Source organism: Saccostrea cucullata, unplaced genomic scaffold (assembly GCF_032062105.1).
Source record: "Saccostrea cucullata isolate Sc308-1 unplaced genomic scaffold, CSIRO_AGI_Scuc_v1 ctg6415, whole genome shotgun sequence".
NCBI classification, from domain to species: domain Eukaryota; kingdom Metazoa; phylum Mollusca; class Bivalvia; order Ostreida; family Ostreidae; genus Saccostrea; species Saccostrea cuccullata.
Window position 1 is genome coordinate 1 of NW_026928956.1, and position 27,691 is coordinate 27,691.

Consider the following 27,691-nt stretch of genomic DNA (forward strand, 5'->3'; position numbering starts at 1 on the left):
AGGAATCAGCCTTAAATAGTTTTAGGGACTAGCCTAACTTATTTAATGAATTTGAGAAAAAGCAACTTCAATCTAATTTGATATTGTATAATAAACTAATTTGAAATTGTACAAAAAAACTTAATTGATATTGTATAATATAATTAAAACTAATTATATTGTGTGTATGTGGGGGTGGGGTGTAGGGCTGTATATTGAGCAAAAAATTTCGATATGATACGATACAATATTTTTTAAAGCGATATGCGATATATTGGATTCTAAAACAAATCCATCAAAAAAGGCTTATTAATCATTTAATGTATGTATTTCATACAAAAAATTGTGTTTTATTACCCATTTCAAAGTTCTTATCCCATAGTCAGTAAATAAAACACTTCCAATCGAAACTTTTAATGACTGTAAAATCAACATGTTAAAATAAAATTATTATGCAATTTATAATAACTATAAAAACTGTGTTATTTCTTTAATAAATCTATAATTATTGATCAGTTTTAATTCAAAAAAGTTAAATATAATCTTTGCTGGTTAAAATTCACCTTTTTAGCAGAATTAGAAGAAAAACTGCTTGTCCGATACGTATTGGAAGTAATTTTTTTACGATACGATATTTTTCTTGAATATCGATACATATCGATATATATCGATATATTGATACAGCCCTAGTGGGGTGGGGTGATTGGAATCAGCATGCTCATTCTCCACATTATTAATTGCTCATTAATTTCAGATTGAAACTTTTAGTATGATATAAAATCCAAATAAATCAAGTATTTTAAAAAAAAAAAAAAATGGTAGATAGTCCCTACAAATCTAAGAATCATGCAGGAACCTTATTCAAAATGATGCAACAAGATTACACAATTTTTTTTCAGTATAAATCTTTGTAACAAATTTATACAAAATCTTTGTTTTCAGATTTAATTTCAGAATGACACATGCAATAATGCATTTTGTTTGCACTACAAAGGAGAAGGTTAAGATCCATTCATCCCTTGATAGCAATTAGTGGGCATGCATCCAGTCAAAGATTAATTAATGAGTTCTATGTAGGGAAGCATAAGCTGTCTTAATCATTTCTGTTAGAGCATATCTCTGATCAAGGAGCTCTTATCTGTGTCCTTTGGGAAATAGACAGAAGAACTGCTGGTCAGTTTAAATAACATTTGTCATATGATGGCCAGTCTCCTATTTCTAAAATCAATTTTGTTTAGATCAAGCTTTTAAGACATATTAGTTAAATTGATATTTTTTTGTTGTTGAAAATATCAAATAACAAATTTCAGAGCATCATGTCCCACATGAAAGACATGTGCATATGTGTATGTTTGTGGAGGAGGGGCATTTGTCAAGCTATAATGCAACCAGTTGATGATTATTTGTTATAACTAAAGCAGCTTGCACCACAGGAGATGTTTAAACAATTATTATAACGAATGGAAAAATTACGCAAATCCCTTTAAAGGTTGACATGATTTTCTTGCACTCTAAACTGTTTATAATAATTGAATGAACAATATTTGATGGGAGTATCATGCTGAGGTGGTGCACTTTTTAATTTTTAAAATGAATTTGATATAAATTTATATAGATTAATTTGATTCTATATAATGTTTTTTCAATAATAAATTTGCAGAGTATCATGACAAATAGTTGCAATTTATTTTTTCAATGAAATAAACAAAACTGTTACAATGTATTAGTATTGATGTTTTATTTGGTTGCACCTCAGTTTCATTATTAATTAAAAAAATATATATATATTGAGCACTCAAATTGTTTCTAAGAAAATGTTGAACACCTCTTAATAGATCCATAAATATTTGTGAATTTGCACCTACTCTGAAAAACCCAGCGGGGGTATTTGTCCCTATTGGACAGTTCTAGTTTATTTTTGACAGAGATGATTGCAGATACACAACTAGCTAAAGGGAGAGAATTACAATGTGTTAAGAATAGGAAAGATTTTAATAGTCTTTTATAAACTTAGAACACAACAAAACTTCCATCAAAAAGTATAATGTGCATGTTTTTATGGAAGTTTGTTAGGGATGGGTATGTTACAATGCGAAATGTAATAACAACGTGAAATGTAATAAACTTGGATTATTACATTTTGCATTATTACATTTTGTGTTGAGATCAACACAAAATGTAACAACACAATTTTTAGATTATTACATTTTGCATTATTACATTTTGCGCCGAGATTAACACAAAACACGTGCTTTTTCGTTGTTACATTTTGCGTTATTTTATTTTTGCACTGAAGACAACGCAAAATGTAATAAAACAATATGTAATAAAACAAAATACAATTTATTTTTTTTTGATTGCGTTTAACAAAAAAGATCATAAAATTGATTCAAAATATACATATAACCAACATGGGAAACACGCTATACAAAATATTTAGAAAAATCGTAGTCTTCTTAATTAAATAAATACTTTGATGTTTCAATTTCGTGTACTGTTAAAGAATTGTAACATAATTTTCAGCATGATTACGGAGAACCAAAATTAAATATGACTACTTTTAAAATTTTCAACAATATCTCATGCATTGTTGAAATAAAATTATTTCATCTAAGAATATGGCGACGCATAATTTCAAAATCACAGTAACTATGCTTAAAAAAATTCTTTTAATACTTTTACGCAACATTATCTTGTGCTTTGTTGAAATAAATGAATAAATAATATTCTCGAGAAAAACTCAAAGTTTTTATTTTTAAAAAAAGTGTGTACAGTAAATTTTTGACACTTAATCCTCGCGCCGATTTTCGTAACAAATTACTGCAATTTTCAAAGTTCAGAACATTGCTGGCAAATTTTTCTGTTGCGTATAATACATCCGAACTGTGTTTTTTTCCACAGTTTCAGACTCAAAAAGGGGGGTGCGTATTTTACATCAATGCGTATTATACTCAGCCAAATACGGTAGTATGTTTATCATTGTATTACTATGGACATGCAGAAACAATCCATTTTATTATTGGATGGAGAGAGAGAGAGGGGGGTGTTTTTGCTTGTCTGCAATGCTGGTGATTTGCATGGAACAGTATGGTATCACAATTGTCAATATACCCCTTCCGATATATATTTACACCTGCCAGTACAAATAAATAGGTTTTCTTTTAGATTCATTGCATTTGTCTATAAAAAAAAGCAAAAGTACCCTGGTCAATACCCCCAGCAACCCCATCTACACACGCGTGTTTCTAATTTCTAACACCTAGAATTTGAATACATTTATCAAACTGATTTTAAATACAAATAGCTTATTGGATCAATATATTATGAAATTCATTAATTTTAAGAAATTGCATATATCTGGTTTTTTTTCCTTTTGTTTTATTTCCGTACTCAGTCTGACTGACCAAAGAGTGTGTTATTACATTTTGCCTTCTTGCTTTTTGCTTAATCTCGACACAAAATGTAACAACACAAAATGTAATAATCCAAATATTGTGTTATTACATTTTGCATTATTACATATTGTGTTGATCTCGACGCAAAATGTAATAACGCGAAATGTAAAAATCCTCAAAAGTGTGTTGTCACATTTAGCGTTATTACATTCTGCGTTGATTTCGATGCAAAATGTAATAACGCAAACTGTAATAATCCATGTTTTTTACATTTCGCGTTGTTATTACATTTCGCGTTGTAACATGGGTATCGCCAAAAATTTCAAATCGCGATATATCACAATTTTTTTCCCAAAATATCACAATAATATCATGATCTTTTTACAAGCAATTTTTAAAATAATTTTAAATGAGTAGGCATTATTTATCTTAAAAATATGCTAGAAAAACAAAATTTAAATTTTTTGAAATTTTTATGTACATTCAATTAATCATGTCTGGGTGGTAAGATGCCATTCTTTTCACCTTTTACAATATTTTTTTGTTTAGACTTTTTGTAATTGTAATTTGAAAGATTAAACAAATAAATGAATAATTTCTGGACTTAATAACATGTACCTAAATACCGGTATTTAGGTCTCTGTAATATACTATCACGATACGTATCACGCAACAAAAATTGCGATATACCGCTATACCGATAAAATTGCAGATCCCTAAAGTTTGTTCTGATTAGGGCATAAGTTGTAGTTCTGTATGGACCAAATATTTTCCTTTTGTAAGGCTTTATATATGGTCTTCTTTCATTGTATTTGAATGTTTAAAAATATGTTTTTATTAGCAAGACATATTGATTCACAGAGATTCTTAGGCTGTATCTGCATACACATTTTTTTCTGCTTCTACATGTAGCTAAAATTTTCAGAACTGATTTTCAACTTCTATATCAGAATCACCAAGGAGTATAGACATGAGATGGCAGAAAGGGTAAAAAAGATTGCAGAGAACTCGAAAGATGTGATGCGACATATTCGTTCCAAGTATGTCAAAAAGCTGGATTCTTCAAGGGACATGATGTCAGAAGATTCTTATTTTGAATATTCAAAAAAAGTAAGTCAGTATTCAGTATGTTAGTATCATTCATATGATGTTGAAATAAATCAAAATTAAACTCCAAGAGATTTAAAGATGTTCCTACATTGACTTCATCTGAAGCTTTGTTAAATGAGCACACCACAAACTAGAGGTACTGTGAGCAATGAGCTCACTAAATGATACCCCCTGCCTTCCATATGAATATATTGGCAGTGTCCATGTTTTGCTCTGGAAAATCCAAAATATATGTCAGATTAAATAGTAAAATAGGAGGTGCACAATGGCAATATGTAATGAAGATTCTGTGAAAGTTTCATTAAATTTCCTTCAGTGGTATGAGAGGAGTTGTGGATAAGAGATGGGTACCCCAAAGCGTAATGGATGGACAGACATACGGACAGCCAGGCAGACGGACATACCGATTACTATATACCCTCCCGCTTTTCAAGCGGGGGTGTAATAAGCTGAAAAGTGAATGCTGTATATCACTTTTTTCTTCAAAGAAATTTATTTTGTATAATTACACAACATCATCTTCATTCTCAATCTGGTAATACATAATTTTACTATTAAAGATTATATTTAGATGGATAACTGAAATTCATGAATATCTTTTTCATTATACCCCCCGCTTGAAAAATGGGAGGGTATACTGTAATTGGTATGTCCGTCCGTCCGTCCATCCAGCTGTCTGTATGTTCGTCTAGCTGTACGTCCGTCCATCTGTCTGTTACGCTTTTGGGTACCCATCTCTTATTCGCAACTCCTCTTATACCACTGAATCAAATTTAATGAAACTATCACAGAATCTTTATTACATACTGCCATTGTGCACCTCCTATTTTACTTTTTTGATCCGACACATATTTTGGGTTTCCCGGCCACAGCAAAACATGCGGCTTTGCCATTATACTCATATGGGAGGCGGGGGGTATCATTTAGTGAGCTCATTGCTCACAGTACCTCTAGTAATGGTAATACATGTATTTTATTAAGTCATATATCTTATTTTGGCCTATAGACAAACAATATACACAGTAACACTTAAGTGTTAAAGTTTGTAATAATTCCTTCTTTTCTTATTTACAAAAAAATATTGAAGAAATGAAAGAAAATACAGAAAGGATCACCAGTCAGACTAGGACATAAGTCAGAACATTGTAGGAATCAGCTTGTAGAAAAATCACATCTGAGAGGTTTTTTTCTCCTTTTCCAGATAGATGCTAAAACGAAGCTCTATGTTGACAAGATTGCTACTCTAGCAGCGAAGAGGAGTAAAGAAATCAATGCATAACAGAACATTTTATACAATCATATTTACAATTAAATGAAATGAATATATTTGATAAGAATCTCTCCTTCTTATTTATCATTTGTTAACAATGATTTCAAGAAAATACAATATGTATTTGCAAAACACATACCCCAGTATGACAGCTCATGACAATGGTTTAAATTTCTTAAATGCAGGTCACACTCCAAAGTCAAGGTCAAGGAATCACAAATATTGGTTTCCAAAGAAAGGTATTTTCACAATGAATGAAAGACCTTTGGATCAATCATTCTGAAATTAGGAACCTACAGCAATTAGTTTATTTAATACCCAGGAGCAGAGAAGATTTTCAAAGAATTAATGTATTTTCACTGTATAATCAATAGAGCCCATGAAATTCACAATTTTTGTTCCCCATCAACCATAAATTCTTTATGCCAAAATTGGTTGAAATTGGTTGAGCTGTTGCAGAGAAGAAGCTGAAAATGTTCAAATGTTAACATACGATGCACACTGCGTGACGACAGACGAAAACATATAGAAATAGGTCACCTGATTTTACTCAGGTGACCTAAAAAAAAGATGTTTGTGAAACACTGTTGCCCCTGTATGGCAGCTTCTGACAAGGGTGGAACTTTCTCAAATGCAAGTCAAAAAACTCCAAGGTAAAAAAGTCAGAATTGTTGGTATCCAAAAAAAAGGTCTTGTCATAAGGAATTAACCTTCAAAATATGAAAGCCCTAGTACTAATTATTAAAAAATTATGGTTAAGGTTCAAATATGTTTTTTTTTTTTTAAGTTGGTCAAACTCCAAGGTTAAAGTTTTTGCAGACAAACAGATTAACAGACAGACAGGGCAAAAACCATATACCCTGGAATCTTTTTGAACAGGCATAAAAGAGTGAAATAAATTCACAAACTCTGTGGACTGTACTATTCCCAAGTTTTATTGCATAGAGTAAAATAATGTTTTGCAAGTAGAAAGAATCTGGGGGGATTAGGCGAGTCATATGCCCACACGGATTTTGTCGCTCTGTAAGTATATCGGAAATTTCATAGTTGTACGATATGATTTACCTAAACATTTAAACTTTGTACAGCACTGTCCAAATGACAATATCTATATTTTAAAACCTTGCAGTTATCGTTATAGTATTTTTTAACGTGATGCTTTTCATACTGCGTGTTAATTATTGTTCTATCAAATATGTTTTCAGGGGTTGGGAAAATGGTGAGAGATACATCCTTCCACACCCTTTCAATATTGTTTACGAAAAAATGGTACGAAGACCCACTCTATATAAAACACACAGTTTTTACATTCCATTTCTATCATTTTTATGTTTTTTAAAGCATGTTACCATTTTGGTGGGTTAATTACAATCAATTTGTAAGTCATTTGATTCAGGTTTTATCTTTACTGTATGCATATGGTTATAAATAACTCCCAAATTTAACAAAAAGTTGAATTTGCAAGAATTTTTTAATCAATATTTTACCCGCACTTGCGTAGGCATATGACTCGCCTAATCCACCGAGATTCTTACACACAAAAAACATTGTAAGCAAAATTTACTATTTAATAAATTGCAGTTCATATACACATATGTAAGCAACACTGAATAGATTATTTTGTAAGACTCAATCTTCTTATACATGAACATGTATACCGGTAATTATATATTAATGCACGTTGATACATAATAAAAAAAACCCACAGTAGTTGTGATGACATGGATCAAAAAGTTATGCAGAGTCTGTATATCAATTATAATTTCCTGATTTATAAATAATTATGAACATTTAAATGCTATAAAGACTAAAGAGGCAAAAAGCTGTCATATGTAGCATCTTGTCACGTAGCAGGTTTAATGGACAGAAGGTTTCCAAACAGAAAATGCTGGACTACAGGACATTTACCAAGCACCTGCCAAAAGAAGTTAACGTCTTAGTTACACACAACATTCTAAAAGTAACTGACAATGCTTACTTGATGCACTTTTCTATAATAAATAAAAACAAGAGGCCCAGGGGCCACATCGCTCACCTGAGCACATCGGCTAGGAAAAAACACATATCAGATCAGAACTGAAAGTTTACTGAGGTGAAGGGGGGGGGGGGGATGGGCTTCAATTTTAATACTATTTGAGAATGCTTTGCTGTTATTGATCAGATTTCTTTTTTAAACATTTTGTTCCTATATATTATTTCGTAATAATTTGAATTTGATTCCCCATTGTTTCCTTCCCTATCCTAAAGGGCCATGATTTGAATAAATTTAAATCTTTGATACATGAGGATGCTTACAAGCCAATATGACTAAACATAGCTTTTCTGTTCTTGGGATTTTTCCCTTTATTTTTCTATGTAAAACTTTGATCCTTCATTGTGGTTCCACCCTACCCTTGGGGGTTATGATTTGAACAAATTTAATTCTACACTACCTGAGAATGCTTCCATGTAAATACTAGTACCACTAATTATGGCTTTGTTATTCTTGATAAGAAGACTTTTTAAATATATTTTAATGTAAAACTTGGATCCCCCGGCCATTGTGGCCCCACCCTATCCCTGGGGGTTGTAATTTGAACAAACTAGAATCTACACTACCTGAGGATGATTCCATATAAATATCTCTAATTATGGTTTTGAAGTACTTAAGAAGATGATTTTAAAGATTTCCCTATTATTCCTACGTAAAACTTTGATCAGCCAATTTAACCCCACCCTACCCCCAGGGGTCATAATTTGAACAAACTAGAATCTACACTACCTGAGGATGATTCCTATAAATATCTCTAATCATGGCTTTAAAGTACTTGAAAAGAAGATTTTAAAAGTTTTCTATATATATTCCTATGTAAAACTTTGATCGGCCATTTTGGCCCCACCTCATCCCAGGGGGTCATAATTTCCTGGCAAAGTGGTTCTTGAGGAGAAGATTTTTAAAAGATTTTTCCTATATATTCCAATGTAAAATTTTGATCGGCCATTTTGACCCCACCCTACCCCCGGGGGTCATGATTTGAACAAACTTGGATCTACACTACCTGAGGATGATTCCATATAAATATCTCTAATCATTCCCTATTATTCCTACGTAAAACTTTGATCAGCCAATTTAACCCCACCCTACCCCCAGGGGTCATAATTTGAACAAACTTGAATCTAAACTACCTGAGGATGATTCCATATAAATATCTCTAATCATGGCTTTAAAGTACTTGAAAAGAAGATTTTAAAAGTTTTCTGTATATATTTCTATGTAAAACTTTGATCGGCCATTTTGGCCCCACCTTATCCCAGGGGGTAATAATTTGAACAAATTTGAATCTACACTACCTGAGGATAATTTCACATAAGTTTCATCTTTCCTGGCAAAGTGGTTCTTGAGGAGAAGATTTTTAAAAGGTTTTTCCTATATATTCCAATGTAAAATTTTTATCGGCCATTTTGACCCCACCCTACCCCCGGGGGTCATGATTTGAACAAACTTGAATCTACACTACCTGAGGATAATTTCACATGAGTTTCATCTTTCCTGGCAAAGTGGTTCTTGAGAAGAAGATTTTTAAAAGATTTTTCCTATATATTCCAATGTAAAATTTCGATCGGCCATTTTGGCCCCACCCTACCCCCGGGGGTCATGATTTGAACAAACTTGAATCTACACTACCTGAGGATGATTCCACATGAGTTTCATCTTTCCTAGCCCAGTGGTTCTTGAGAAGAAGATTTTTCCTATATATTCCTATGTAAAACTTTGATCGGCCATTTTGGCTCCACCCCACCCTACCCCGGGGGTCATGATTTGAATAAAAAAATTTACACTACCTGAGGATGGTTCCACATGAGTTTCATCTTTCCTGGCAAAGTGGTTCTTGAGAAGAAGATTTTTAAAGATTTTTCCTATTTACTCCTATGTAAAACTTTGATCGGCCATTTTGGCCCCACCCTACCCCCGGGGGTCATGATTAGAACAAATCTGAATTTACTCTACATGAGGATGATTCCACGTAAGTTTCATCTTTCCTGGCCCAGTGGTTCTTGAGAAGATGATTTTTTAAACAAGAGGCCCAAGGGCCTTGAATCGCTCTTCTGATAAATTGTACAATCTATCACTTCTATTTGAAGCCTCTAACCTTAAGTATCCTAAGACCCAAGTTGCATCAAATGACAAAGTTTGATGATTTTTAGCCAATAATGACTGAAAATATTTTTGATAATAAAGCTATAAAAAACCATAAGTACATCACAGTGACCTATATTAAGATTGAAATTTTCTGAGGACTCAAGATGCATTAATAAACAAAGATTGAAGATTCTAAGCCAATAAGTATTTGAGATATTTAAAAGTAGGTCACCATGACCTACCTTTTTGTCTACATACTTTGAAAACCCAAGATACATCAACTGACAAAGTTTGATGATTCTAAGCCAAACAGTACCTGAGATATTCAAAAGTAGGTCACCATGACCTACTTTCTGATCGACATTCTCTAAAAACCAAAGATGTATCAACAAACAAAGTTTAGTGATTCTAAACCAGTTATTACCAGAGATACTTAAATAAAGCCATAAAATGTCGAAAGTAGGTCACAGTGACCTACTTTTTTAACATCATTCTCCGAAAACGCAAGATGCATCAACTTACAAAATTTGATGATTCTAAGCCAATAAGTACCGTAGAGATACTTAAATAAAGCCATAAAATGTCAAAAGTAGGTCACCATGACCTACTTTTTGGTCATCACTCTCCGAAAACCCAAGACGCATCAACTCACAAAGTTTGATGATTCTAAGCCAATAAATACCTAAGATACTAAAATATAGCCATAAGAAGTCGAAAGTAGGTCACAGTGACCTACTTTTTGGACATCATTCTCCGAAAACCCAAGATGCATCAACTTACAAAGTTTGATGATTCTAAGCCAATAAGTACCATAATTACTTAAATAAAGCCATAAAATGTCAAAAGTAGGTCACCGTGACCTACTTTTTGTTTGTTACTCTCCGAAAACCCAAGATGCATCAACTCACAAAGTTTGATGATTCTAAGCCAATAAATACCTAAGATACCAAAAAATAGCCATAAAATGTTGAAACTAGGTCATCGTGACCTATATTTTGGTCGACATTTTTCAGAGTCACAAGATGCATCTGCTGACCAAGTTTGATGATCCTAGGTCTGAAGGTAATCAAAATATGCCTTTTAAATAATTCGAAAACAAATGCCTGTAACATTCAAAAAGTAGGTCACAGTGACCTACTTTTTCATAAATATGTTTTAAAGTCCCAAGATGCATCAATTAACAAGATTTGATGATTCTAAACCTCTCAGTGTCTGAAATAATTGGATTAAATGTTTTAAGAAGAATTAGTCATAAAGTTCAAAAAGTAGGTCACGGTGACCTACTTTTAAGCTGACGTTGTTCAAGGACCCAAGATGCATCAACTGACAAATTTTGATGATCATAGGCCTTAAAGTGCCCGAAATATGCCTTCAAATCAATTTGAAAACAAATGCTCACAAAATTTAAAAAGTAGGTCACCGTGACCTACTTTTGAGTTAACATGATGTGAAGTCCTGAGATGCATCAACTTACAAGATTTGATGATCCTAGTCCTAATAGTAAGCAAAATATAAACATTTTTATTATTTGTAAATTTAGGTCAACTTTGAAGTGACCTTGAGACCACGCCCTTTGCCCGAGGGTCATGCCTTGAACAATTTTTAATCTTCAACATATCCTGATCCTTGTATGTAAGTTTGGTGAAAATCTGCCAGGTGGTTCTGGAGAAGAAGATTTTTTAGCAACCAGTACTTTTGGTTTTGTTTTCCTGATTATCTCCCCTTGTTTAAGGGTCTCAACCCTTATTTTAGTATAAATGGTAGCCCTTGGGCCAAGGATACCCTGTGACAAATTTGAAATTAATTGGCCAAGGGGTTCGTAAGTTATGGCCCATAATCTAAAAAGTTAACGCACACCGCACGACGCACACCGCACACCGCACAAATGGCCATAGCATTAGCTCTTTGAGCCTTTGGCTCAGAAGAGCTAAAAATGCCATTAATTTTTCACTAATTCAAGATTATCTCCCCTTGGAAAAGGGCGTGGCCCTTCTTTTGAACAAATTTGAATCCTCTTCACCCAAGGATACTTTGTGCCAAGTTTGGTTGAAATTGGCCCAGTGGTTCTTGAGAAAAAGATGAAAATGTGAAAAGTTTACGACAACGACTACCACGAAAGACAACAGACAAATTTTGATCAGAAAAGTGAAAAGCTCACTTGAGCCTTCAGCTCAGGTGAGCTAACAAGAGGTTCATTTTACTAGCTATGGTTTCTGATCCACCCCTCTTCTTATTATAAACCTGAGTCAAAATCCTGAGGGGAAATCCTGAATTTGATAGATGTACTGCCAAGAGTTAATGAGGAGAGGAGAGAATTAAAAATCCTTGGCAAGCAAAGTTGCAACCCCATTGGCCACAACACTAACCTGAGTCAATATTGCCCTACGGTTCTTAATCAAGATTTTTTTCTCTTGTATATTTCTTTGTAAAAACTTGATCCCCTCTGTAGCATACCTTACTTGAAGGTGCCATGATTTTGAAAAGAAGTTGAATGATTAATCATGGCTTTGTTGTTCTTGAGTAGAAGATTTTAAAATATTTTTTTCCCAATATATTCCTTTATACAACTTTGATCCCCCATTGTCCCCCCTGGGTGTTTTAATTTGAACAAACTTTTAATCTAGTCTATGTAATGAAGGATTCACTGAAGTTTCAATTTTTCAGACCCAGTAGTACTTTAATAAGAAAAGATTTTTAAGAAATGCCTCCAAATTTTCACTAATTCTAAATAATCTCATTTTATTCCATCAAAAATTACAGAAAACCAAATTTTACCTCAACTTTGTACATTTTTATGAAGCCTGAATTGACTTTTTCCCAATTTGGCACACCACTGATGTTCCAGAGCTGGTTTGAATGTTCAGCAAATGGTCCTGTTTTGACCTATTTGTGCATAAAATCAAATATTTTTCATGTAATGTTAAAAAGATTAAAAAATTTAATGTTTTTCACATAAATTCATGTAATTTCTTTTAATAGAATTCTCAATTTCATGAAAATTGAACATTTTATCTTCATATATATTGTAAGCTTCTTCAGCACCCTGTCAAATGCCAATCAGCTCACAATGTTTCCATCCCGTGTAAATTCAATTAATTATATTTTTATCAGGACTACTCATGACATCCGTCCACATAATAAAAAGGGGGGGGGGTCATCCTCAGCCCATCGCATGTATTTAAACACCCTTGATAATTTACTTCACATTCCTGTAAATCATAACCAAGTTCCATTTTTTCGTTTCAAATATTTCATTTAATAAAGACTTCAAAGTTCAATGAAATATAACAAAACAGTCAGTACATCTATGAGTATATAAAGTCCTAGCTTAACATCTCTGGCCTAATAAAACACAGTGGATTGCGGTGTCCGTGCGGTGGAGAAATTATACACTACTTAATTTGTATTAGTTTACATTATTTCATTTTACCTAAGTCACTAGTAATGTATAGTCAGTAATGTTGATGACGTAATATGATCTGATCGTAACGATCTTCGTGATGATACTGGCGTTCTCTGCTCGTATATATAACCTTCTATAAATGATCACGTGATTATATCAACCAATGAATAATTGTCCTTTCTGGAGCCTCTCAGAACTACTTTACATACATTTTGTGTAAAACAAAAAATAACATCGCTCAAAATGTCCTCTCTACATGTAAAGTGGGAGCTATAAGTTCTATTCGATATACATAATAAAACAAGTTCAACAAACAATCTGTGATAAAACGGACACACACAATCCATGGCGTAGTAATACCGAACAATAATGCAAACACATAAGTATTACGCTACACATTCAAGTTCCAAAACATTTCGTCAAATAAAACATAATTAAATGACAATACTGCAATAAAATAACATTTAAGTATCAATTATAAATATCAGAAGACACGGACAGTGTTATTTCGATCTTATCAATTGTAAAACGACAATGTTTATGTCACATGACTATTTCCTTCGTAAGAAAGATGGCAGGCGCCCAATTTACAACACATGTGATAATGCTGAAATAAGTAAGTAAATTACAGTCGTAATATGGTAGATAATGATGAAAAACTGACATGTAACATCTTAGTATCACTGTCCCTTACTGTCTGTTCAACAATATCTCACTAGATCGTCTAGTAACACAAAAACAGCATATGTTTACATTACAATGTCGAAGTGCAATGTGTATTGCATCAATAATTCAAGTAAACAATAAGATAATGAAATAACATCAACAATAAAACATTTCTTATAGATTTACAACTGGATGCTACTTTACTTCACTTACAAACACTCCACCATCAGCCTGTGATTAATTAATATGCAATATTCTAAAGTCCAACCCCCATGCATATTACACTTCCCCCCACTTAAAAAGTCAAATTCTCCTGAATTTACAGTCTTAATAAATCATCTGGTTCTGCTAGCTTCTTACTTCCATCAATGAAATCTTTTTCTTTCTTTCACTCAACCACTTCTTTCGGTAATTCTCACACATCTGCCTGCTCATCTGATACCATTTCATCTACTTCTTTCTCCATCTCTCCATCTCGCCTCTCTGCTACTTCTGTCTCCATCTCTCTGTCTCGTCTCTCTGCTACTTCTGTCTCCATCTCTTCATCTCTCTTTTACTTCTTTCACCATCTCTTCATCTCCACCATGAAAATCCACCATCCATCCCATGTATAAAGTATACAGCTCCCTGTGCATAAGCTAGTAAAAGATTGGAAATTCTTGTTAGAATTGGATGTAGTTGATAAAGGTAGGTTCCTATGGGAATCAGTCAGTCAATCAGTCGGGTCTTATTCTTCATTGTTTTTGTAGATTCCTCCCAGGATCAGGAAGTGACATCAATTATCCATTTATAATTTTATTCCAGTAGTAGATTGAAATCAACAAAAGTAACAGTCCGGCCCAGCCCTAGACAACTGAGGTCCACCTGCAGTCCGGCCCAGCCCTAGACAACTGAGGTCCTAATGTGCACTAATAGTAATGGCCAGTCACTATCTACACATTCACCTAGTGTGGTGCACCACCTAGGACAACATCCATCTTAGACATGTGTCAATATAATAAAACAAAAAAAATCTGGTATCATCAAACTACTGTCCGACATCATTTAGTTTTGTGGTATGAACTTCCTAAACCAGGGTTGCAAGTTGATGCCTCGATATATCATCAACCTATCCTATAAATTAAGTCAAGTCATCTAGTTGTCCTGTTACAAGGTCCTTTTCATTTTGAAGTTAATACAGCAAACCCATCCTTTGGCAATTTATCTTTGTGATGTAGTTAAGAAGAAAGTCCTTTCCAAGGATCCTATCTTGTGAAATTTTGCAAATTCCAAATTTGTGTGGCAATGTTTCTTTCCCAAAAGATACATCCAGTACAATGGTCCCGATGTTCTCAATTAAATTCCCATTTACATCCTGAATGTCAGAGGTTGCAGGCTGTATGTAAGAGCTAGTTTTCTTTGAGAGTTTATTAAAATTTTGAACGAAATAATCCATGCAGTAGATCCACTATCCTAGAAAATCTATTGTTTTGTCAAATATGTTTCCTTTGTATAAAATCCATTGTCCCATGAGAGAGTTATATCCCCTGTTTGGCCAGTCCTAGTATGTTCATTTCCAACAGAAAAACATTTCTCTTTTGCCGACTCCTGACTTAATGATATCTGTTATCTCTCATGTTTCCACTGCCATGTCTCCTATTCAGGTTAGAGGTCATGGTCTGTTGTCCTCTTGTCCATCGGTCTGGGCAGTCCTTCATGAGATGATCTGGTGAATTGCAGATGAAGCAAGTCCAAGAGTTATTGCCCTTCCGAGGTTGCATTCTCTGTGCACTTTCCAATTTCTCTAATCTATCGATTAGTAACTTGATTGTATGTTCCAAGTTATTTGATTTCTGCTCTCCAGTTGGCTGTTTGACTACTTGTCCTTGATCCACATGTCTAACATTTATTTTCTTTTTATCCCCATCCCCCATTATTGACTCGTATCTCTCAATGACGTCTACCGCTTCTGCAACAGTGCTGCACTCCTTATCAATACAACGACATTTCATTTCAATGGTAATAATTTTGTAAAGGTGGTTCAGTGCTAGTGATTCCTGAGCGGCAATACTCAAGTTACTGTAAGCTTTTTGTGATAATTGCCGTATATCGTCTCCAATATCTGCAATACTTTCTCCAGGCATCCTCCTACGCATTTCCAGTTTTGAAAGCCACCTATTTTTGTGTTTTGAGCTACCAAATCTCTGGTCCATACGCTGAACAAGAATTTTAAACGTTCGTCTTTCCCCAAGTGTTAGGCTCATGTAGAAAGTCCTGGCTTGTCCGCGTAAGCTAGCGGCTAAGAAAAGAAGTTTTGTCCTGTCGTCCCAGTGGCTTAGTTCAGCGCAGTCTTGAAAGTGAGAAAAGTATTCCTCCCAACTTTCTTTTCCATTGTAGGGTTCGGGTTTGATCATAAGTGTAGAAATGCGATTGTGATCACTATGTGCGTCGTCAGCTAACTGATAATCAGATCGCCGACGGAAATTATGTCCTACTTCGTCGTCGTCGTCACTGTCATGTCTTTCCAAAGGATTTTCATTTGCCATTAAATATTCGTCATCAGTGTTCCTCCCAAAGTCATCTGTTTCGTCTCCTTGGCCTAACTGAACATTTTCCTTATATTCATTTATAAATACTTCAGGATCCGGTGAAGTAGCATCCACCATTTTTAACTATAAAAACAGTAACAAGAACATATGTACATCGTTATTTTAAAAATAGATTTTTTTTCCTCCACCACACGACAGTCCGCAATCCACTCTATTTCAGTACTTGACAGGTATTAAAGTACGGGTTCGTATCCTAGATGTCCTCGTATATGGTAGGACATCCCACTTCTGACACCAAAAATTGTAAGCTTCTTCAGCACCCTGTCAAATGCCAATCAGCTTACAATGTTTCCATCCCGTGTAAATTCAGTTAATTATATTTTTATCAGGACTACTCATGACATCCGTCCACATAATAAAAAGGGGGGGGGGTCATCCTCAGCCCATCGCATGTATTTAAACACCCTTGATAATTTACTTCACATTCCTGTAAATCATAACCAAGTTCCATTTTTTCGTTTCAAATATTTCATTTAATAAAGACTTCAAAGTTCAATGAAATATAACAAAACAGTCAGTACATCTATGAGTATATAAAGTCCTAGCTTAACATCTCTGGCCTAATAAAACACAGTGGATTGCGGTGTCCGTGCGGTGGAGAAATTATACACTACTTAATTTGTATTAGTTTACATTATTTCATTTTACCTAAGTCACTAGTAATGTATAGTCAGTAATGTTGATGACGTAATATGATCTGATCGTAACGATCTTCGTGATGATACTGGCGTTCTCTGCTCGTATATATAACCTTCTATAAATGATCACGTGATTATATCAACCAATGAATAATTGTCCTTTCTGGAGCCTCTCAGAACTACTTTACATACATTTTGTGTAAAACAAAAAATAACATCGCTCAAAATGTCCTCTCTACATGTAAAGTGGGAGCTATAAGTTCTATTCGATATACATAATAAAACAAGTTCAACAAACAATCTGTGATAAAACGGACACACACAATCCATGGCGTAGTAATACCGAACAATAATGCAAACACATAAGTATTACGCTACACATTCAAGTTCCAAAACATTTCGTCAAATAAAACATAATTAAATGACAATACTGCAATAAAATAACATTTAAGTATCAATTATAAATATCAGAAGACACGGACAGTGTTATTTCGATCTTATCAATTGTAAAACGACAATGTTTATGTCACATGACTATTTCCTTCGTAAGAAAGATGGCAGGCGCCCAATTTACAACACATGTGATAATGCTGAAATAAGTAAGTAAATTACAGTCGTAATATGGTAGATAATGATGAAAAACTGACATGTAACATCTTAGTATCACTGTCCCTTACTGTCTGTTCAACAATATCTCACTAGATCGTCTAGTAACACAAAAACAGCATATGTTTACATTACAATGTCGAAGTGCAATGTGTATTGCATCAATAATTCAAGTAAACAATAAGATAATGAAATAACATCAACAATAAAACATTTCTTATAGATTTACAACTGGATGCTACTTTACTTCACTTACAAACACTCCACCATCAGCCTGTGATTAATTAATATGCAATATTCTAAAGTCCAACCCCCATGCATATTACAATATTTAAACTCAAATGGGTACATTTTATCAATCTAAAAGATATTTTCAAAGGATGCCCATGCATAATTAAATTTTTATCCCACTGAAGTTCACTTTCTTTTGGAACTGTAATACAATTTTTTTTTCTATGCACATAAAATGAAACTTAATATGATTCATATAAAATAATCTGATACACATTTATGCCCTTACCTGATTAATATATTTAATACATCCTAGAAACATATAGTCTTTAGCAAAGGTTTCATAAATGTCAGGATTCACAAAGGATTTGGGTAAAATTCTTCTATGCCCTGCAAGTACAATGGTCATTTAAAATATCTCAATTAATACATTCTAATGCTTCAATGAATTAACATCTTTCTTAAAAGAATTCGAAACTATTTCAACAGATGAACATTTTCCTGAGAGCCAAAATACATTGTACCATAGAGCAAATATCTCCTTAAACTCAATTAAGGATATCCGAGGCTCAGCCAGGAAGGATAACTCCAAAAATACATATTTAAATTGAAATGCATCAAAATGAAGCTTGAAAATAAATTTTTTTCATGCAACAATTTTAATTATATTCATCTTTATAAGATTCAAGGTTTTTGGAAGTCTTAGAAAAGGTCTTATAAAAGTTGACATTTGTACCCTATAAAAGGAAAAAAAAAATAATACAGTTTCAGAGAAATAAGATTTTCTTGAATCCAGCCTTAGATACTAATGCTTATTAGCATGATATGAAATAAGAAGTGATTTGTGGTGTCTTGCAATGATAGCAAAAGCCTTTTACACTATGTATTATAGAATACATGACGGAAATAGAAGACAAAAAATACCAAATAAGTATAAAAAGCATGCCAATTTCTCTGAATGCCTGGATACCTATCGTTTTTAAACCTAAAATATATTTGTTGATCAATTTGCAATTAAAAAATGCAAAGCTAATATTCCTATTCGCTTTTTCTGCAAAAATATTGGAGATTTGATGATTTTCCCTATATAATATGATTAAATTTAATCTTGAACTTTAAAGAAACACTGTGGATAAATTTACATAACTTTGTGGATTCAGAGATACTTTTATGAGTTCTTTTGATTACTTAGCTGCTAATTTTATAAACCTGAGGATCGGACTACCTTAAATTATATGTGTATCTTTATGTACATGTATGTTAAACAAGTTTGTCTTATGAGTTCCAACCACCCTGAAAGCCTTTGATTGAGAATCTGAATTGACTGACACACCTAACAGTTGAGAACTTCCCCACAGAAACGGGAGGAACTGGAAGTCATCCAGGCTCCAGACGCCGTGACTTCCTGCTGGCTCCATCCTGTACACTGTCTGTAACTTCCTGACAAATTGTAAGTACCTAAAATATGGATATTGATTTTAAAGTATGCTACTTCAAAGTTATTACCACTGTTAGCAATAGAAGATAAACCATTCATTTTGAAAATTAGCATACTATTACATACTATGTATTTTGATATAAATTTGATTACATGATTGTATCTTGATTCAACTGCCAAACCTCATGTCAACAAAGTGACCTTCACCTTACTTCTCAAACACCTTGACAATGACTTGACCTTACCTTTCAAACACTTTGAAAAAGATGTGATCTTGACCTTACCTCTCAAACACCTTGAAAATGATGCGACTTTGATCTTTAGAACATTTTGACATGTTGTGACCTTGAACTTACCTCTCAAACACCTTAAGTGCTGCTGCTGTAGCATCTTGTTCTGTTAAGGCTTCAATTTTAAACAAACAACACAGAAAGGCTGCAAAGGCTAGCTCATGTCCTGCAAACAAAGAGACACTTATCAGGCCACATCAAATTAGAGAGGTTAAATGTGGTCATACTGGTGAGGGAGAAAGGGGTTCCATTATTTAATATTTACCCCTAACCCATATAAAATATTTTCTGTTTAATGTAAAAGTACATGCAAAGTAAAAATATATAAGGAATTAAGATCAGTCTATATCAATAATTTCCATAGTTCTGCTCTTCTAAGCAATTTTAGTATGTGTACAACATGTATGACCACTGCATATAATGCCAAGCTTTAATAATCCTGTTACCTGAACCATAATCTATTCTTGTGTCATTTCCTATAGACTCTATGAGATACACTGAGATTTCTGGGATAAAGTCATCAAATTTATCACCAATAGCTTCCCTAACTAGAGTCTCTGCATTCTGTAAAATCAACAAAAAATTTACACATTAGCTAGTCAATGAGATCAGACTGTGTCAACAGAATAAATAAAACAAAGAAGATGTACAGGTGAAACAAAGATACCCTCCCCCTATATAGTAAATCAAGGTGAAGGCTAGAGTTTCTCAAATGTAAGTTGAACTTAAAGTTCAAGGTCAAAAGTTTGAAATTTTTGGTACCCAAATAAAGTTCTTACAAAGTAAAAACTTTGAAATACATGTATACATATAAAAAAAAAACCAAAAACTAAATGCTATGGCCAAATTGTATTGGTTAAAGTATTTCAAAGGTAGGTAAGACTCCAAAGTCAAGTTCAGAATGTTAAACTAGTACACAGTAATGAATATGAAAGTACAAGCTCCAACCATTTAAAACTTATGAGTTTCAAACAGTAATGGTAGGTCAAACTCCAGGGTCAAGGTAAAAAAATATGTACCAAAGGGAAGGTCTTAATAAGAGTTTTTCAAACTCCAAGGTCAAATATGTTGGTCTTCAAAGAAAGGTCACGTCACAAGAAGGACACATGTTAAGTAGGAAAGCCTTAGCTCCATCCCATTACAAGTTATGGGCAAGGTTACAGTGTTTGTGGATTGTTGAAACAGAGAAACAGAGCAAAAACTGACTTACCCTGACTCATCAATAACTTAAAAATAGTTTTATTTTATATACTAATACTGAAATTATCTATTTAGCTTATACATGATATAAAAAAAACATAAAACTTTAAATTTTTTGTCATCTTGCACTTGCTACTGGTGGAATTTATATATAAGCACCTCTTTTAATCTTTTGAAGAAATCCCTGAAAGCTTTGTTTCCAAATCTCTGTGGTTGATCGACTGGGGGAATCTCGTCAATCCATGACGACATTTTGTCCAACATGACAAGAAGCTTCTCTATTGTCTGAAAAAAATGTACTCACATTGTAGCAATAGAATGACTGCTGCCTCAGTATGGCTACGATGCTCACAGACTGAGCTATAGTCTGTCACACAGTCAGAACATGGCAAAGACTAAAGCTCATTCTATCTTGCATGTTGTGTAAGTCATCACACTATAGTACATGCACCTTCCTTTTATAACAATGTTATGCAGTACCTGTGAGACAGGGTAAGGATCTGTTATCTTCTTTCCCTTCACAGCCTCATTAATGGCAGTGATGAATCCAACTAAGTCTCTGTATGCCTAATAAGAAAAAATTAATTTACAAACAAGAATGCTCCTCAACATGCCCTTGTCATCTTCGACCTTGGCCAAATAATATCAGCATTATCACATACTCTTTGATCATATTTAAACCTTAAAAGTTTATCCAAGTATGAGCTATTATTTATGTTTTTACATTCCAATATGGATGAGTTTAAATTCATACACATCCAATGGAAACAAAAGGACACACTTTCTTCATGAATCTACCTTTATAAACTAAATATGACGCCAAATATATATCTAATGTACATTTAACAGACGCACTTTAATAGTACTGTAAAATCACATATTTTTGTGGGGTCAAATTTTCGTGGTTAGAAGAAAATCTCTTGGTTTGCAGGGATTTGATTTCATGGATCAAGAATTAATGAGTACTTATATATGTAACATTTTACATTTCGTGGTGGACATGAATTCGTGGGTCTCGTCATACCTCGAAAACAATGAAAATTAAACCCCCACGAAAATTTGTGATTTCACAGTATATAACTATAAGACAATTAAGCACATCACAATATTTACCTCTGACTTTTCCCACTTTGCTAAATCACCCGGCTCAAATATTTCTTTAACTGGAATTTTGGACTTTTTAGTTGTCTCTGTTCCCCCATCTGATTGGTTGGCTGTTTCTGTGGGTGTGTCTGTGGGTTTCTCTGTGGGTGTGTCTGTGGTTTTCTCTGCTACATTTACTTGGCTTTTTTCTGTGTCTTCACATTGAGACTCTTCAGATGCAGCATTTTGCTCTAAAAGTAGAAGAAAAGCCACTTTCAATAACAAGAGGCCCAGGGGCCACATCGCTCACCTGAGCTAAGAAAAAGCACATTTCAGATTAGAACTGAAAGTTTACTGAGAGGGTGGGGGGGGGGAGGGGCTTGAATTTTACTCCCCCCAGGGGGTCATGATTTGAACAAACTAGAATCTACACCACCTGAGATGATTACCTATAAACATCACTAAGCATGGCTTTGAAGTACAGTCAATTCTCGAATTATCGCCATTCGATTCATCGCCATTTTCGCAATACCGCCATGATTTCCCAAGAACGTTTTTCCTGCTATATAAAATTCTCTTTATAACGCCAAATTCGCATACCGCCATCCGCCACCCTGTTTTCACAACAAACGTCCATTTTTAAGTGTCAATTATCTCGATAATACCGCCACAGGTGCATGTGGTCAGTGAAGCGCGGCTAATTGGTTGACGCTATCCCTGTTGTAAAGCGTGCAAAGCCAGTCAAGGTACATGCAATTAAGTAAATTAATTAAATAAACAATAATTTTAACATGAACTGTTAGAATAATTTTGTTTTCTGTTTAATAAAATCATATATAATTCAACGCTTCGCCAAGAAAGCGGTCGTTGCAAAGTACGCCGATAACGATATCATTTTGATGATCTCTGCTTTTAAAAACAATTCAAAGTTTGCTTAAAAAATAATTATAAGTCAGAAATTGTGAACGTTTCATTAACAATGATTTCATAAACAATGAATTTATTCAAGAACTTATTTTGCGTACTATAGGCAATCTATCACGACGATCGACCCAGCATTTTTTTTTCAATATCAAACGTGCAGATTTACATACATACACATGTACTTGTCTTAATTTCATAACTGAATATTTTGTTTTAGCAAAATTGTACATTAAAAAACTTACTTGAAGTATTTTCAAATATAGAAATATGTTTATATATACACATGTACATGTGATAATAAGAATAGAAACGCTAAATGGTATTTCTAAGAACGATTTATAACTCTATGTCTTATTTCCTAAAAGATGGAAAATTCAATTCATCGCCAAATTCGTTATACCGCCATGATTTCTAAATTACAAAAGGTGGCGGTTTATCGAGAATTAACTGTACTTGAAAAGAAGATTTTAAAAGGTTTCCCTATATATTCCTATGTAAAACTTTTATCGGTCATTTGGCCCCACCCTACCCCTGGGGGTCATGATTTGAACAAACTTAATTCTACACTACCTGGGGATGATTTCACAGGAGTTTCATCTTTCCTGTCTCAATGGTTCTTGAGAAGAAGATTTTTTCAATATATTCCTATGTAAAACTTTGATCGATCATTTTAGCCCCACCCTACTCCTGGGGGTTATGATTTGAACAAAATTAAATCTACACTACTTGAGGATGATTCCACATAAGTTTCATCTTTCCTGGCCCAGTGGTTCTTGAGAAGAAGATTTTTAAAGAATTTTCCTATATACTCCTATGCAAAACTTTGATCAGCCATTTTGGCCCCACCCTACCCCCGGGGGTCATGATTTGAACAAACTTGAATCTACACTACCTTAGGATGATTCTACGTGAGTTTTATCTTTCCTGGCCCAGTGGTTCTTGAGAAGAAGATTTTTTAAAAATGCCATTAATTTTTCTTTAATTCATAATTATCTCCCCTTGAAAAAGGGCGTGGCCCTTTATTTGAACAAACTTGAATCCCCTTCACCCAAGGATACTTTGTAGCAAGTTTGGTTGAAATTGGTTTAGCGGTTCTTGAGAAGAAGTCGAAAATGTGAAAAGTTTACAACGACGCCGACGACAACGACAACAATAACGACGACAGACAACGGACAAATTTTGATCAGAATAGCTCACTTGAGCCTTCGGCTCAGGTGAGCTAAAAACATCAAAAGCCCTAAGTCTGTGAAGATGTTTGATATGGTTAGCATGTACATGTAGCTGTGTCTCTTAAATCATCAACAATGATGTGCTTTATAATGGTGTACAATGTTGAGGGAAATATATACAACAAATTTATCACTTCAAAGTAACTTTTTTCATAACATTAAAAACATCAATGACAAAAAAAAAAATTACGAACAGATAGATACAAGACTTTGCTGCAACAATGCTAATAAAGTATACCAAGGTTATCACTGAACTTAATAAATTGGGTTAATGATAATGAAGTGAACTAGATATCATTGAGAGGGTGCCTTTTCAAAGGGCATAACAGGAAAGGAGAAAATGTATGGCTGCATGGACCGGGAATCGAACCCAGGACCCCAGTGCATCACTAGTCAGGTGCTTTACCAACTGAGCTACCCAGGCCCAAATCATTACACAGTTAATCCTCCCTCTTTCAATTGTCTCCTCCCTCTTTAAATTGTCTTTGCACTCAAAGACACAATAAACCCAAGTTCGTATCAGCCCATGGCAGGACTTTCACCTGCAAGTACAGGGGTGGTCAACAGCACCAAATCGACAGGCAAAGGAGAAAATGTATGGCTGAACCGGGAATCGAACCCAGGACCCCTGCATCACTAGTCAGGTGCTCTACCAACTGAGCTACCCAGGCCGATATCAACGGCCCAAACCATTACACCTGTTACAATGTTGACTTCATACAAAAGTATCTGACCTGATCTTTGGCACAGTTCGTATGTCAAAATGTAGAAGGCTTTTTATTGTGCCTGTCCCCAAAGTATCCGTTTCACTTTTTTGGGGGTTCCCTATATAGTGATTTAAGTGACAGCTTTCTTACTTTTACATACTTAAAACGAATGCTGTGTACTGTTTTGGTGGATGGGTTAAGATTTACCTTTATTGAATTTTGTCACACCCACAATCTGTGAGAGCATTGCTGGTACTCCCGTACTTGGCATCAAGCTGTCAAATGTGATCAACTTGTAGGCCTACTTTCTCACATTGCGGCATACTTCCCAGTTTTAGATTAATGTAAGTAAAAGTTTTTGTGCGGTTATGAGAATCACTTTAGCATAATCTCAGCGAGATGTCGTAGGGACTAAAAATTTTGGTCTGGTGTCAACTACGACATCTTGCTGAGATTACGCTTTAGCCATGATAATTTCAGGTGAGAATTTGGTTTATTTAATGAATTAAAATGTGTAAGTAATCTATTAACACTGAAGCAATGCTCTAAGGATTTGCTAACATATAGCTTAAATGTTAGAATTAAAGTTAGAGGTTCTAAAATATACTTTCATTCCTAATACAAGTTTTCAGTACTTGTATATTACATCATCGGTAAGCCACGGGTGATTCACATCGATTCCCTCTATCATCGTTTGAGGAAGCTAGCAGACTCAAAACCCGTGGTTTGCAACGATGTGTACAGCTGGTGTATATTATACAGGTCCAGTCTAAAGACTATTTCTACCTACGTAGCTATTAATAGCTAATAGCTACGTAGGTATTTAAACCTACCCAAAGTAGCTATTTCTACCTACTTTTTGTATTATCTGCATTTTGTGGCCAAAAGACCAAACGACGCAACGTGGCGAATACCATATTTTTTGATACAGTCACACTGATGATGAATACAACAAAATTTTGGTCAAAAAATGATTACTTCCTGAATTGGCAATTTTACATTAGTTTCTGTGCAAAATTGATAATATACGAAGTAATCATTTTTTGGCCAAATTTTTGTCATATCCATTTATAGTGGGGTCAACTCCAATATAAGGGTATGTAGTCCCTATGCGGAAGCTTGTATATATAGAAGTAGTGATTCGGTTCTACTGTCGACTGGGGACAGTTGACAGTTGACACAACCATTTCTACTGTCGACCGGGGACAGTTGACAGTTGACACAACCATTTTTACTGTCGACCGGGGACAGTTGACACTTAAACATTTCTACTGTCGACCGGGGACAGTTGACACTTAAACATTTCTACTGTCGACCGGGGACAGTTGACAGTTGACACTTAATCATTTCTACTGTCGACCGGGGATAGTTGAAAGTTGGTTAGTCACACATACATAACTGTGAATAGGGTTAGTTTCGTATACATAGCTGTGATTAAGGTTATTCTTGCAAAAAAAAGCTGTGATTAGGGTTAGTCTCGCATTAATAGCTGTAATTAGGGTTAGTCTCGCATTAATAGCTGTAATTAGGGTTAGTCTCGCATTAATAGGTGTGATTAGGGTAAGTTTCGCATTAATAGCTGTAATTAGGGTTAGTTTCGCATTAATAGCTGTGATTAGGGTTAGTCTAAAATTTATAGCCATGATTAGGGTTAGTGTCCCCAGTTGACACTAGAACACAAGGGAAGTGTCAACTGTCAACCGTCGACCTGTCCCCGGTCGACACTAGAACATAAGGGAAGTGTCAACTGTCAACCGTCGACCTGTCCCCGGTCGACACTAGAACACAAGGGAAGTGTCAACTGTCAACCGTCGACCTGTCCCCGGTCGACACTAGAACACAAGGGAAGTGTCAACTGTCAACCGTCGACCTGTCCCCGGTCGACACTAGAACACAAGGGAAGTGTCAACTGTCAACCGTCGACCTGTCCCCGGTCGACACTAGAACACAAGGGAAGTGTCAACTGTCAACCGTCGACCTGTCCCCGGTCGACACTAGAACACAAGGGAAGTGTCAACTGTCAGCCGTCGACCTGTCCACGGTCGACACTAGAACACAAGGGAAGTGTCAACTGTCAACCGTCGACCTGTCCCCGGTCGACACTAGAACACAAGGGAAGTGTCAACTGTCAACTGTTGACATGTCCCCGGTCGACACTAGAACACAAGGGAAGTGTCAACTGTCAACTGTTGACATGTCCCCGGTCGACACTAGAACACAAGGGAAGTTTCAACTGTCAACCGTCGACCTGTCCCCGGTCGACAGTATATCCATGTATGGTATGTAGAAATAATTAGCCCCGTAACATTACTTCAATATACAATGATGTATGAATATGTTGATATTGTACGTACTACTTTATCCTTATATTGGAGTTGAGCCTTATAGTGTGACTGTATCAAGAAATTTGGAGCTCACCATATTGCGCCCTTCCTGCGTTTGGCCACAAAATGCAAGTAATGCAGAAAGTAGGTAAAAATAGCTACTTTGGGTAGGTTTAAATACCTACGTAGCTATTAGCTACGTAGGTAGAAATAGTCTTTAGACTGGACCTGTATTATGGCCGAGGAAATTCAGACAATGTATCGCTTCTGCAAACTCTAAAATGTACTGAATTCTCGATATGATAACTTGTCAATACCATGCTAATGTGTACAAACCATTTGATGGAGTTGATGATTCTTCTGACATGATTTACGTCTTTAATAGCTCCGTCAAATGTGCGTGATTTCGAACTTCATCATTCCGAAAGTACAAGCAAAGCCATCGGAAGGCATCGGATTTTACTTTCACTTTCTTCGTTACACGTCGCGT

The 27,691-nt window shown here is 34.7% G+C and overlaps 1 protein-coding gene and 1 long non-coding RNA gene across 2 annotated transcripts; one reads left to right on the top strand and one right to left on the bottom strand.

The window, feature by feature from the left end:
- Positions 1-4,256: 4,256 nt before the first annotated feature.
- On the top strand, positions 4,257-5,810 carry LOC134279386 (uncharacterized). The gene is made up of 2 exons (XR_009994620.1): positions 4,257-4,484; positions 5,686-5,810. It is a non-coding gene; the product is annotated as an uncharacterized LOC134279386 (long non-coding RNA).
- An 858-nt stretch (positions 5,811-6,668) lies between these two features.
- LOC134279387 (serine/threonine-protein phosphatase 2A activator-like) lies at positions 6,669-27,672 on the bottom strand. Its single transcript, XM_062761784.1, has 10 exons — positions 27,538-27,672; positions 22,048-22,268; positions 21,415-21,501; positions 21,094-21,219; positions 20,181-20,298; positions 19,801-19,900; positions 19,340-19,464; positions 18,296-18,396; positions 12,650-12,757; positions 6,669-7,669 (listed from the first exon to the last, which is right to left on the bottom strand). Exons 1-10 carry the CDS (start codon positions 27,566-27,568, stop codon positions 7,598-7,600), a joined length of 1,089 nt encoding a protein of 362 aa, XP_062617768.1. The 5' UTR covers positions 27,569-27,672; the 3' UTR covers positions 6,669-7,597.
- Between the last annotated feature and the right edge of the window lie 19 nt (positions 27,673-27,691).